General features: G+C 50.0%; 1 protein-coding gene across 1 annotated transcript; it reads left to right on the forward strand.

The window, feature by feature from the left end:
- Positions 1 to 4829: 4829 nt before the first annotated feature.
- Positions 4830 to 10135, forward strand: LOC103781592 (small G protein signaling modulator 3 homolog; the record flags this gene model as incomplete). The annotated part of the gene is made up of 7 exons (XM_008949317.1): positions 4830 to 4915; positions 6079 to 6145; positions 7678 to 7886; positions 8025 to 8132; positions 9061 to 9204; positions 9564 to 9759; positions 9990 to 10135. Coding segments are annotated over 7 exons (956 nt in total), but the record flags the coding sequence as incomplete, so codon positions are not given.
- Positions 10136 to 10934: the final 799 nt, after the last annotated feature.

Consider the following 10934-nt stretch of genomic DNA (forward strand, 5'->3'; position numbering starts at 1 on the left):
CTGCCCTGGTGCTTTCCTTGGGCTAGTCAGGATTTTAATTAGCAAAGCAAAGCTTCCTGGGTGTGAGAGGACAGAAATTAATTGCCTGATGCAGTGCAAGGTCTGATTTTTGCCTGATTTGAGAGAGGAAGAGTCAGTCTGAATGTGAAATCGGATGCAATCTGCATGGGATTTTAGAAGCTGAGCTGGAAGAGGCTTCTGGAGCTAAACCTGTGTGACTTTGCAATCATTTTTCTCTCTTCCAAAACATACTTTTTGTTTTCAATACAGGAAGAGAACAGAGAGCAGTGGAAAAGAGCTGACAGTCCAGAGGTGGCAGCAGGATTTACTGTGTGCTGTGTTGTTTCATGTTCAAATTAAGCATAATGAAGAGTTTTTCCCTGTGCCAGCTTACTGTCAGAGGAAGTGTTGTACATGCTGTTCCTATGACAGTGGATTAAAATCATTCTAGAAAGAATTGTTAGGCTTTGTTAGGCATGGTCCTTCTGATGATGTTCACCAAACAGCTCCCAAACAGTTACTAGTTGTAAGGATTTCAGCATGAAAAAACACGATTTGTAAAACTTTCATCTTCTGCACACTGTCTGCTGGAGTTACGTTGCTTTTTTTTTGGTGGCTTTTTAGTGGATCCTTACTTTTTTTTTTTTTTTTTCACCCTAAAATCAGGGGGAGAAAACTCCTGGGAAGGAGTTTATGCCTCAAGATAAAGACCCTGCTGAAAGGCTCTGGACAGGGTTATTTCATGCCCTGTACATCCAGGCACCACCACGGCAGGCTTAGGTGGAGCTCACGTGGCAAAAGAGGCCAAGCAAGTAAAACACAGGCAGCAGGAGACTGTTATCTGATGTTTGCAGGAAGCCAGGTAATTGAAATCTCTCCTAGCACAGCTCTGTGGAGGAGCAAGTGTGTCCAGAGGAGGCTTGATGCTGCCAAGTGGAAGTAAATCTGCAGGTCTCCTTTGCAAACATCGATTTCTACAGGACACCTGCTCTGGAAATGGATATTTAATTGGGTATAAACCTGCATGGTGTGTATTTGCAACTCTGACAAAGGTGTTGGAGTGTTTCAAATAGCTGTACTGATGCTGCTTCCCTTGCAGCCTTCTCTTCCAGGTACACATCTGCCACTGGATCTGTCCTCTAGCAGGCTGGAATTGGTGGTGGTGTGATGTATTTTAGAGTCTGAACTCAGAAAGTAAAGCTGGAAATAACAGCCTTATTTGTACCAGACTGCCCAAATTGCTTCATATAGGAAACTTGAATTACCTTTAAAGATGGGAGATCATTCCTGATGCATGGCTGAAAACTGGTTTTAGAGGCTATGAGGATTTGGGAGTGGCCATTAATATTGGTGGGCTCTCATGTGTTTTTTCCTTTGTATCCTTTACTCTTGCTTGTTTTCAGAAGTGGGTGCTACACAATTACACAGCTAAGCTAGCTGCAGCAATTTCATGTGTGCAACTTCACAGGCTTCTTGGGAGCCCCTTTATTATTTTGCTGACTCCTGGCTGGCAGAGTTTGAGAGCTGCTTTAGGTTTATATCCCTCAGTTGAAGGGAAGAATTTACTGTGTCAATCCCATGTGCCAGATATCCTCATCCTCCTGGCTTGCACTGGGAGGTGCCTGGCTGTCTCAGAGAACCTTCCTCCCAGTTCCTGTGATGCTTTACTGGAGGCAGAGCAGGAGGAGGAACAAAGCAAGGTGATGAAGACCTACAGGGCTGGCGTAGTGGCCTCAGCAGCTTCTCTTGGAGGCATCTGGCTCCGTGGGCAGTCCCCAGCCCACCACCTCCTTGTGCCACAGCAGGAGCCTCCTCTTGGTGTGCCTCCCACTCCTCACTCTGCCCTCCACACCCCCAGTGCCAGCAGCAGCGTGAGCCTCTCATGCCCTGGCTGGGCCTGGTCCCAGCTGGGTGCTTGCAGGAAGGTTTCTATAGGAACCCAGGGCAGGAAAAACCTGCCCACCAAGTTCAGTGCTCCAAAGGCAGGGGCAGGAGGGCAGGCAGAGGAGTCACCTCCAGCAAGGCAGAGGCCAGCGTGGGGTGACATGGGCAGGGAAGGTGTTCCCCTCTGCTACACCTGTCCTGGGACCAGGAGGGACTTTTGGCCTCAGGGTTCTCCTGCCTGGCTTCCTGAGCACTGCAGTAAGTTCCCTTGTTATGGTTTCTTTTCTCACTCATGTGCCTAACTCCCTGGCCCAGCTCTTCCATGGCAGGTTGGTGCAGGAGTGACTGTTCATGCCACAAGGGTCAGTCACAGCCTGGGGGATCCCTGCTCCCCTGCTTGAGGCCCTGAGCAGGGATCCGGAGCACAGGTAATGAGCAGCATGGCAGAAGTACCACGTGGCTGAAAGAGGAATTGCTTTCTAGGTCAAACTCGTTGGAAACAGGGGTAGCTGGGCTGAGAGGAGGCAGAGAGAAGGACATAGTGCAGACTCGGGAACAGAGAGGCTCTGGTCATAGGGCTTGGGAAAAAAAAAAGGCATCAGAATACATTCACAGGGATGTTGGAAGGGGACTAAGTTTTGTCAGCAGATTTAGCAGTCTGGGGTGCATGCTGTGTGTATTCCCATGTAAAATGGGGGTGCAGGTCCTCATTGTGTAGTTCTTGCGATGTCTTACAGCTGCTGAGGGAAGAGTTGGTGCTGAGAGAAGAGAGCAAGTGGGGCTGGAGTCATGGGAAGGGCAGAAAAAAGTTTACTGAACTGGCAGTAAGCACTTGGCCATTGTGTGGACAGTGTTACTTCTCAAAAACAAACACAGAACTTTTCCTTGTTTGGTTTTCTCTTTTTGCCTTGAGAGTTGTGTCAGAAAATCAGAGTGTCTGTTCATCCATGCCAACCTTTCTCGTGCAGAGAAATGTTTAAATGATAAGAAGCCTTATCATTTGTGTTCTCAGACACAGAGGCTTTTTATGCTTCTGCCGTCTCTTACAGCTGCTTATCTTGGAATGCAGTAAAAAGCCACTTCCAGGCTGCAAGTGCTCACTGAGGTGCAAAAGCAACATAAACAACTTGGAGAGGGACTGCTGGATGAATCCTTGGGTTTCCTCCTTTTAGTGCTTTGCAGTCATAAATAGCTTTAGTGGAAAAAGGAAGCTGGAAAAACCCATCCCAGAGGTGCAGAGTTTTTCCAGGCCTGGACCATGCTGTGAAATATGGGACTCACAATATGGGATGGAGAAGGTCTTGAAAGTTGATGTGATTTTTGACACTTTTTTCTATCAGCAATGCTGTTACTGTCACAAGGAATTTGGTTAATGACAGTGTGTCCTCTCTAGCTGATGGGTAGGTATGAAACCAAGAGGAAATTCCAGTCTCTGGAATTTCATTTTCCTGTGGAGAACTCGGATACTAAGGAACTGAATTTTCCTGTGGGAAGGTTGTGTGTGAGGGCTCTGTCCCCCTCTGGGTTCTTAGATACTGGTTGAATTCTCTCATCACTAACTGTGGGGGTTTTGTTCCTTTTTATAATAGGATAGTGACCTCTGACCTCTGATAACAGCATTTCTGGACCTGCTGACAGCCTCTCAGCACAATGTCAGGTGAGCAGAAAAAAATGGACACAGTATCTGCTTGTCTGTCTGCTTGTTCTTTCTTCAGCTGCAGCTTGGTAAAAGAAGGTGACTGATTCCAAGAGCCATTCTTTACATCAGTGTGCTGTCTGCTCAGATTGGGGGAGAAAACACCCCACTTTTTGTGACCCACCTGCCTTTTCACTCAGGGAGAACTCAGTTCCTTTTACCCCATGCTGAGGCCTGCAGAGGTTGCTTCAGTCCTTGAACACAGAGGAAGAAGAAGGTGGAAATGTAGTCTGCCTTCCTCATTTTTCATACCATTTGCTCGATTCTGTTCTCATCCCAAGACTTGCCCCAAAGTAGGTGGCTTGCTTATTTTTGCTGTAAGATGGTAGCCCTAGGGCAGGCAGAAGGATGAAGAATTACTACTGGAGCCAACTGTGAGATACTGAGATACAAGCTTTACTAAAACTAGATCCCCTCCAGCACATCCCTCTTACAGTGGCCCACTCTCCCACTCCTTATTTTTGTGTACATCTTCCTTCCCTATCCAGCTGCCTAGTTCAGGGCATATAACCATGAGGAAGACTATGCTTCATATCCAGAGAAACCATTTAATTGCTGATGTGTGCAGTGGGACCTGCTCACCTGCTTCAGTTGCAAAACTTGACATCTGCAGTTATTACAAAGGAAGCTGTTCAGTGTTGGCTTAATGGTTGGACTTGATGATCTTGAAGGTCTCTTCCAACCTAAAGGATTCTATGATAGGCAGACTTTCCTTGCTGCAGCTCTGTGTGCTCTGACAACCCTGCAGGAAGCAGCAGCAGTGTCTCAGCCTCTCTGCAGCAAAGGGGAGATCTTCCTGAGGGCTCTGATCCCCCGTTTTGGTGCTTGGGTGACAAAGTGACAGGGAACTCTGGAGTGCTTCAGGTGCTGGAGTGATTCTGTAGGAGGGTTTTACTTCTCCAGAGTAACCTTTTTCTGTAATAGTTCCTCTGGCTTGGCACTGACTGTGCAGATTTGCCAATCAGAGGAAAGATCACATCATGCCATGGAACTATTTGTCTTCCCTAAAGCTCCCTTTCTTAGAAGGAACTACATTTGGCCTTCCTGCTTCTTTTGCTTGATGATTAGGGACAAAGCCATCTGAAACCACTTGCTTCCTTGGTGAAGTGGGAGCTGTTTCAATGTCCAGAGGGGCAGTGGTGACAAACTGCTGTGAGTCCTCTTGCAGGAACAGTGTATATTGAGTGTGTGTCGTCCAGGGGTGTCCTTCCAGGTTCTCACTGATCTATGTTGACCTCTCTCTGTTTAGGCCATTACACTCCCTCTGCTGGGGGTCCCTTCTCAGCCCTCACTCCCAGCATTTGGCCTCAGGACATCCTGGCAAAATACACCCAGGTACAGTGTGGGGCAGGGAGGGGGTGTTCTCTGCCTCTGCACGGAGGTCAGGGGATCCTGGTGATGTCTGGTGGTCTCTGAAAGCCACAGGGACAAGGAGGGAGAGATGTGCTCTTCTGGTTGTGGACTCCTTAAACCTCCCTGTGTTTTGCTGCTGCATCCTGGCTCCTGCAAGAGCTTGCAGAGCACAGAGAAACTTGTGTGAATTATTGCCCTGCTGTTTTGTAACTATTGCTCCACTGTAAAAGTGTTGACATCCTCAGGGAGTCTCTGTCACCATCGAGCTGCTCTGGATGGCTCGTGCATGGCAGGAAATGCTAACCTCAAGACTTGGCACCAGGTGGGCAGAGCAGGAAGGAAGGAAGCAGCCAGGGAATTTCATAACTTCCCTGCAGAGTTTGCTGAAGGCAGTTCAGCCCAGTGAGGCAGATTAAAGCTCTACAGTGGAGCTATGCTAGAAGCATTCTTTGTGGGTGCTGCCTGGGTGCAGTGACTGAGACCCAACAGGAGGGGCAGATGGGCTTGCAGGAAAGGGGAGGCACCTGCAGGTTCTCATTCCTTAACAAAAACATGGTTGTAGCCTCCAGTCTATCCCCCAGTGCCAACCATGAGCACAAATGGGGAAAGCTGAGATTTGGGTCATGGACCTTAATTTCCTTTGGCCTATAATTTGAGTTTGCTTCATAGATGCAAATGCCAGTTTTGCCTGCTGTCTTTTGGAGAAAATCTGAAAGCAACAGGCAGGAGATGGAGCAATGCAGAGAGCTGAGTTTGCAGTGTGTGAGCAGAGGTAAAAGAGGACTTGAGCAGGGGTGTGTGGATCCCTCACTCCATGAGGAGGGTTGTGTGCCCCTCCAGGTAGCAGGTTCTGATCCTGACATGAAGCTGTGCCCAAGCCCTGCTGGAAGGAGGATTGCTGAGAAGCGAGTGTGAAGGCAGAGCTTCCCAGCTTCCATGGAGAAGTCTAAATGGGACTGGCAAGCAACACCTCCCCAGCTGGAGACTGTGGTGGGAGGCATTGAAACTAAAATGGGAAGGAGTCTAGCTGCTCAGAGCGCACAGTGGAGACCGTGGTGGGATGGAGCGATATCTACATGTCTCTGTTTCAGTTGCTCAGTGCTAAAGTGGTGAAAGTGTCTGTTCTTCTTCCTCCTGTCTCCCAGAAAGAGGAGTCCATGGAGCAGCTAGAGTTCCACTATGATGAGTTTGGTTTCCGCATTGATAAGGAAGGTAAAGCCAGTCCCATCCCTGCCTCTCCCATTCTGTCCTGCCTCCAGCCCTTCCCATGCTCCTGAAAATGGGAGGGTGATTTTGCCACCATTCTGTGCTGGATCTCATCTGCCAACCTGTCATCATCTTTTGTATCCTGCCATTGTAATGAAGGGCATTAGACCTGCTGGCCTTACAGGAGGAGGCTGAGCTTTGCAGCAAAGTCATTTCCATCCCCTCATGCTTGTGCTATGGGTAAGGCAGAAAAGAGTTTTGAGGAGGTTACAGTTTCTTGCTGAAGCTGGGAGGTGTCCCTGCCCGTCGTAGGGGGTTGGAACTAGATGATCTGTAAGGTCTCTTCGAAGACAAACCACTCCGTGGTTCTGGGGATCTGTGATTTCCATCAGCAGCTGCGTGCTGGGCAAGGGCAACTTTCCCAGGTCACGGTGGGGTCTCTGTCATGTTCAGCAGCACTGAGAGCAGGCACAGAGACATGTGCTGTCTGTTGAAGAACTCAGAGCCAAGGTGAGTGGCAGCAGTGTGTGTTCTACCCAGCAGCTTGGCCACATGTAGGGCAGACTGCAGGGGCAGAACTCAGATCCTAGTTTTTCTTCATGATAAGAGAGAAGGGTGACCAAATAGGAGGAGGTGTGGAGATCTGTTGCTGCTGGTCATGGAACTCCACCTAGCTGCCTTTACAAAGAGGAAGAGAAAGGAGTGGGGGACATAGGAACTGCTTTATGTGCTCTGAGAGGACATTTCCAGGGCTCAAGTCACACAGTGCAAGGGCAGAAGTTGTTTGTGTGGGGGGGGGCTGAGGCACGTTGAGTCGTGGAGGATCCTCTTTGAAGCAGTGACCCAGAGATGAGGACAGGACACAGAGACACTGTTCAGCCAGAACATTTGATAGACTTGAACATTATAAAATCAGCAGAAAGATCTGGACTGTGTTGTTGGGCTGTGTTATATGATGAAGGGCAGAGTGCCTTACATCAAGCCTGTGCTTGTGCTGTTTTAGAAAGCCAGCCTCAGGTTAAGGTGCTCTCTCATTGTGAATCTGGAAGTGTCCTTACTAAAGCTTCTTTGGTGATTAAATATCCCCAACGTTAACATTTTGCACCTCATTACTTGCATGAGCATAGAGCTTCTGCTTCCCACCTCTGAGGCTCGCTATGCTTTTGTCAGCCTGATTTACAGATCCTTACAAAACCCAGCAGGATGACTGCTGCCTGGATCTTGTTTAATTCCAGCCACACTCTGCTCTAAATCATGACTGAGTAGGGGCTAGAAGCCTGCTGACAGCTTCTTAGCTCCTGAGGCCCCCGGTGCCTTTTGCTTATGAGCATAATATTTGGCCCGTGGAGGAGATGGTTAGAACCCAATCTTTGTGTTTCTGTGCTCTGACGGGAAAACATGAATGTTTTTGATGTGCTTTCCTCAGATGGTTTTCCTATTCCTCAGCCTTCCTATGCCCCACCCTGCCCTCCATTTGTTCCCTCTCCTGTTCCCTGTCTCATTGTCCCCGGTTCATTCTCCTCCCTTTGCTGAGGCAGATGGTGCTGAGCCAAACTCCAGCAAGCTTCTGGGGGTCCCACTGACAGAGGAGCCACAGCAGAGGCTGAAGTGGCAGGCTCATCTGGAGTTCACACACAACCACGACGTGGGTGACCTTACCTGGGACAAAATTGAAGTCACCCTACCACACTCGGACAAGCTGCGCTCCCTGGTGCTGGCTGGCATCCCGCACAGCATGAGGCCACAGGTGAGAGTGCTGCCTGGCCTGGCCTGGAGGAAGGGACAGTGAGCATGACTGCCTTCTCTGGGCTGATAGAGTGCTAGGTTATGTCTCTCTGTGGCTGCTGCAGTGACTCTTCCTCTCTGTGTTCACACTGACCCCCAGCTGTGGATGCGCCTGTCGGGGGCCTTGCAGAAGAAGAGGAATTCGGAGATGTCGTACCGGGACATCGTGAAGAACAGCTCCAATGATGAAACCATTGCTGCCAAGCAGGTAGGAGACACTGCCTGCTGCTGAGTGGCACAGGGCAGGGAGGAGTAGGGCAAGGTTTGCTGCCTGAGGAGGAAGGGGTGTCTGCCTGACCCCTGCAGCAGGGGCAGCTGAGAGGACATGTGTGTCTGAATCCTGTTAAAGCTTAGTCCTGTTGGGCGTGCTTCTCCTTTGTGTTGTTGGAGTAACAACTGTGCAGCTCCCCTCCTCCCTAGGACAGCTGGGAAGGGGTTGGGCCCATGCTACCTGCAGGCTAGGAAACAGTGCTGAATTGCATCTCAGCAAACATCCTGTTACTTTCCCTGCGTGGAGGGTGACAGGCTGACAGATGCACCTCTATTGAGGCAGTGGCAGCTGCTTCCAGGGACTGTCTTTGTTCCCTCACATACAAAGTCTGTGCACATCATCAAGATTGAGGCCAAGGCCATAGCAAGAGAAGCTGACCTCTGCACATGTCCACCTCTCACTATGAAGTTAGCTTCACGGGGGCTGGAAGGAGAAACAGCACTGCTGGAGAGAGACCTGTCAGCTGTTTACCTCCAAGTCCCCTGTCACAGATGTGGACGGGTTGTTGGTTTCTTTCTGGCACAGGCTCGTTGGGAAGCCTTGCTTGAAATCCAAGCAGATACATTCCCAACCAGTGTGCCTACTGTTCTCAGTGGTGAGCTAGGGGCAGAGTTCAGGCAAGTATTTCATGGGAGACACTAAGTCACCATCTGCACTGGCATTTTCCCCTGTCAGTGAAGGCTGTTAAACTGGCCCCAGGAGCTTGAGCAGAGCCAGAGCCATCTTGGTGCCTCAGGACCTAGGCAGGAGTGTGGGGAAGCAGAGTTCCCTGGGGCAGGAGGCCGTGGGGAAGCTCAGAGAGCAGGAGGCAGTTGCTCAGGTGCCACAGGCTGACCTGTCCTGGCTTGTCCCTGCTGTCGCACAGATTGAGAAGGACTTGCTCCGCACGATGCCCAGCAACGCCTGCTTCTCCAACATGAACAGCATCGGGGTGCCACGCCTGCGCAGGATCCTCCGGGGGCTCGCCTGGCTCTACCCAGAGATTGGCTACTGCCAAGGCACTGGCATGGTAACCTGCTGTCAGGGTCCTCCTGGTGGGCATGGCTACGCCGGGGCGAGCGGGGCCGGGCAGCGCTGCCGGGCGCTGTGGCCTCCAGATGAGCCAAAGGGGAATCCCTCCTGTGTGGAATATTCCTGGGAAAGGGGAAGTAGAGTAGCATCACGTGTCCAAAGATGTGGAAGACTTCCATCCATCCATGAAGGAAGGGAAGGCATTACACTGAGGAGAAATCACTTCAGTGGGGACTGCAGGAGAGCTGCAGTGGAGGAGGGAAGGTGTCGGTCACTCGTCATCTCTCTGTGTGAGGAAGCAGGGAAAGAGTTCTGCTCCTCTTAGGACATGCAGTTCTTCTTCCTTTAAAACCCCAGGTGGCTGCCTCTCTGCTGCTTTTCTTGGAGGAGGAAGATGCCTTCTGGATGATGTGTGCTATCATTGAGGAACTGGTTCCTGCCTCCTACTTCAGCACCACTCTGATGGGCGTGCAGACTGACCAGCGTGTCCTGCGGCAGCTCATCGTGCAGTATCTGCCCCGCCTGGACAAGCTGCTCCAGGAGCATGACATTGGTAAGAGTGTACCCTAGAAAGCATAGCTTTTCTTGCCAGGGGGACACACAGACCAAAATTACTCCTCTTGTTTCACAAAGGTTGAGCATCAGATCTAGGAGCAAACCTCCTGACCCTGGAGGCAGTGGATGGTCATCTTTGAGCTGGGAGGAGAGCACTTAGGAGAGTCCATCTTCACTGGTTGGCTGACTTCCCTTGTCGTGTTTGTTTTCTTTTCTGTTTATTCACAGAGCTCTCCTTGATCACCTTGCACTGGTTCCTCACCTCTTTTGCTAGTGTTGTCCATATCAAGCTGCTGCTACGTATTTGGGATCTCTTCTTCTACGAGGGCTCTCTGGTGCTGTTCCAGCTCACTTTGGGCATGCTCAGTATGAAGGTAATTCCCACCTCCTCTTCCTCCTTTTTTTCACTTGGGTGTTTAATTCTGAGTTTCAGGGGCAAGAAGGTTTTGTATCCATTTCTCATGTGTGGTTTGGGCGGGTGCTTGGGAATCAAACTTCCTGCCTTCCTCAGAACTGGGGGCTGTGAAGAACTTCCAAGGCACTTTGCAGGATTCAGGGATTGCTGTTTCCCCTGCCTACCTCATTTGTTCCCTCCTAATTAAACCCCATCAGCTGCCCCCTTCTATTCAGTCTAGATCCCAGCCTGAGGGTCCATCTCACCCAAACCAAGACACTTTTTGATTTTGCACCATCTCTGAGCAGAGATACAAAGCCGAGGTTGTGGTCATCTGGGAGGCTTCTAATGGCATTGTTGAGTGCTCCAGGAGATTAACATTGTACTGACTGCATTTGGTTTGGCTGGTTTACATTGGCCTGATCTCTTCCTTTTTATGCAAAATATTAATTTTATGGTTCAGTTTGTGGTGTGAAGGGCAAGGTTCAGCCTGCTTGGGAGTAAGGTGGAGCTCAGTTTGACATGGTAGGTGCTCTGTAGTGTGTGAGACTGAGCAGCTTCCATTGCCTCGTCCCCAGCAAGATCCCTGCTGGGCAGGGAGTCCAGAACAGCTTCTGTTTTGTCTCTCCTTGCTAACTGGGGTTCATGTCAGTGATGGCCACTGGGACCCAAAAACACACCAATAGAGTAGGAAAAGATCCTGTTCCCCTCCCATGGGTAGCCTGGACTCCTCCTAGTGAATTTCTCCTAGAATCACTGTAATGGTTTGAAAACAAACC

Source organism: Merops nubicus, unplaced genomic scaffold (genome assembly GCF_000691845.1).
Source record: "Merops nubicus isolate BGI_N331 unplaced genomic scaffold, ASM69184v1 scaffold51731, whole genome shotgun sequence".
In the NCBI taxonomy this organism is placed as follows: domain Eukaryota; kingdom Metazoa; phylum Chordata; class Aves; order Coraciiformes; family Meropidae; genus Merops; species Merops nubicus.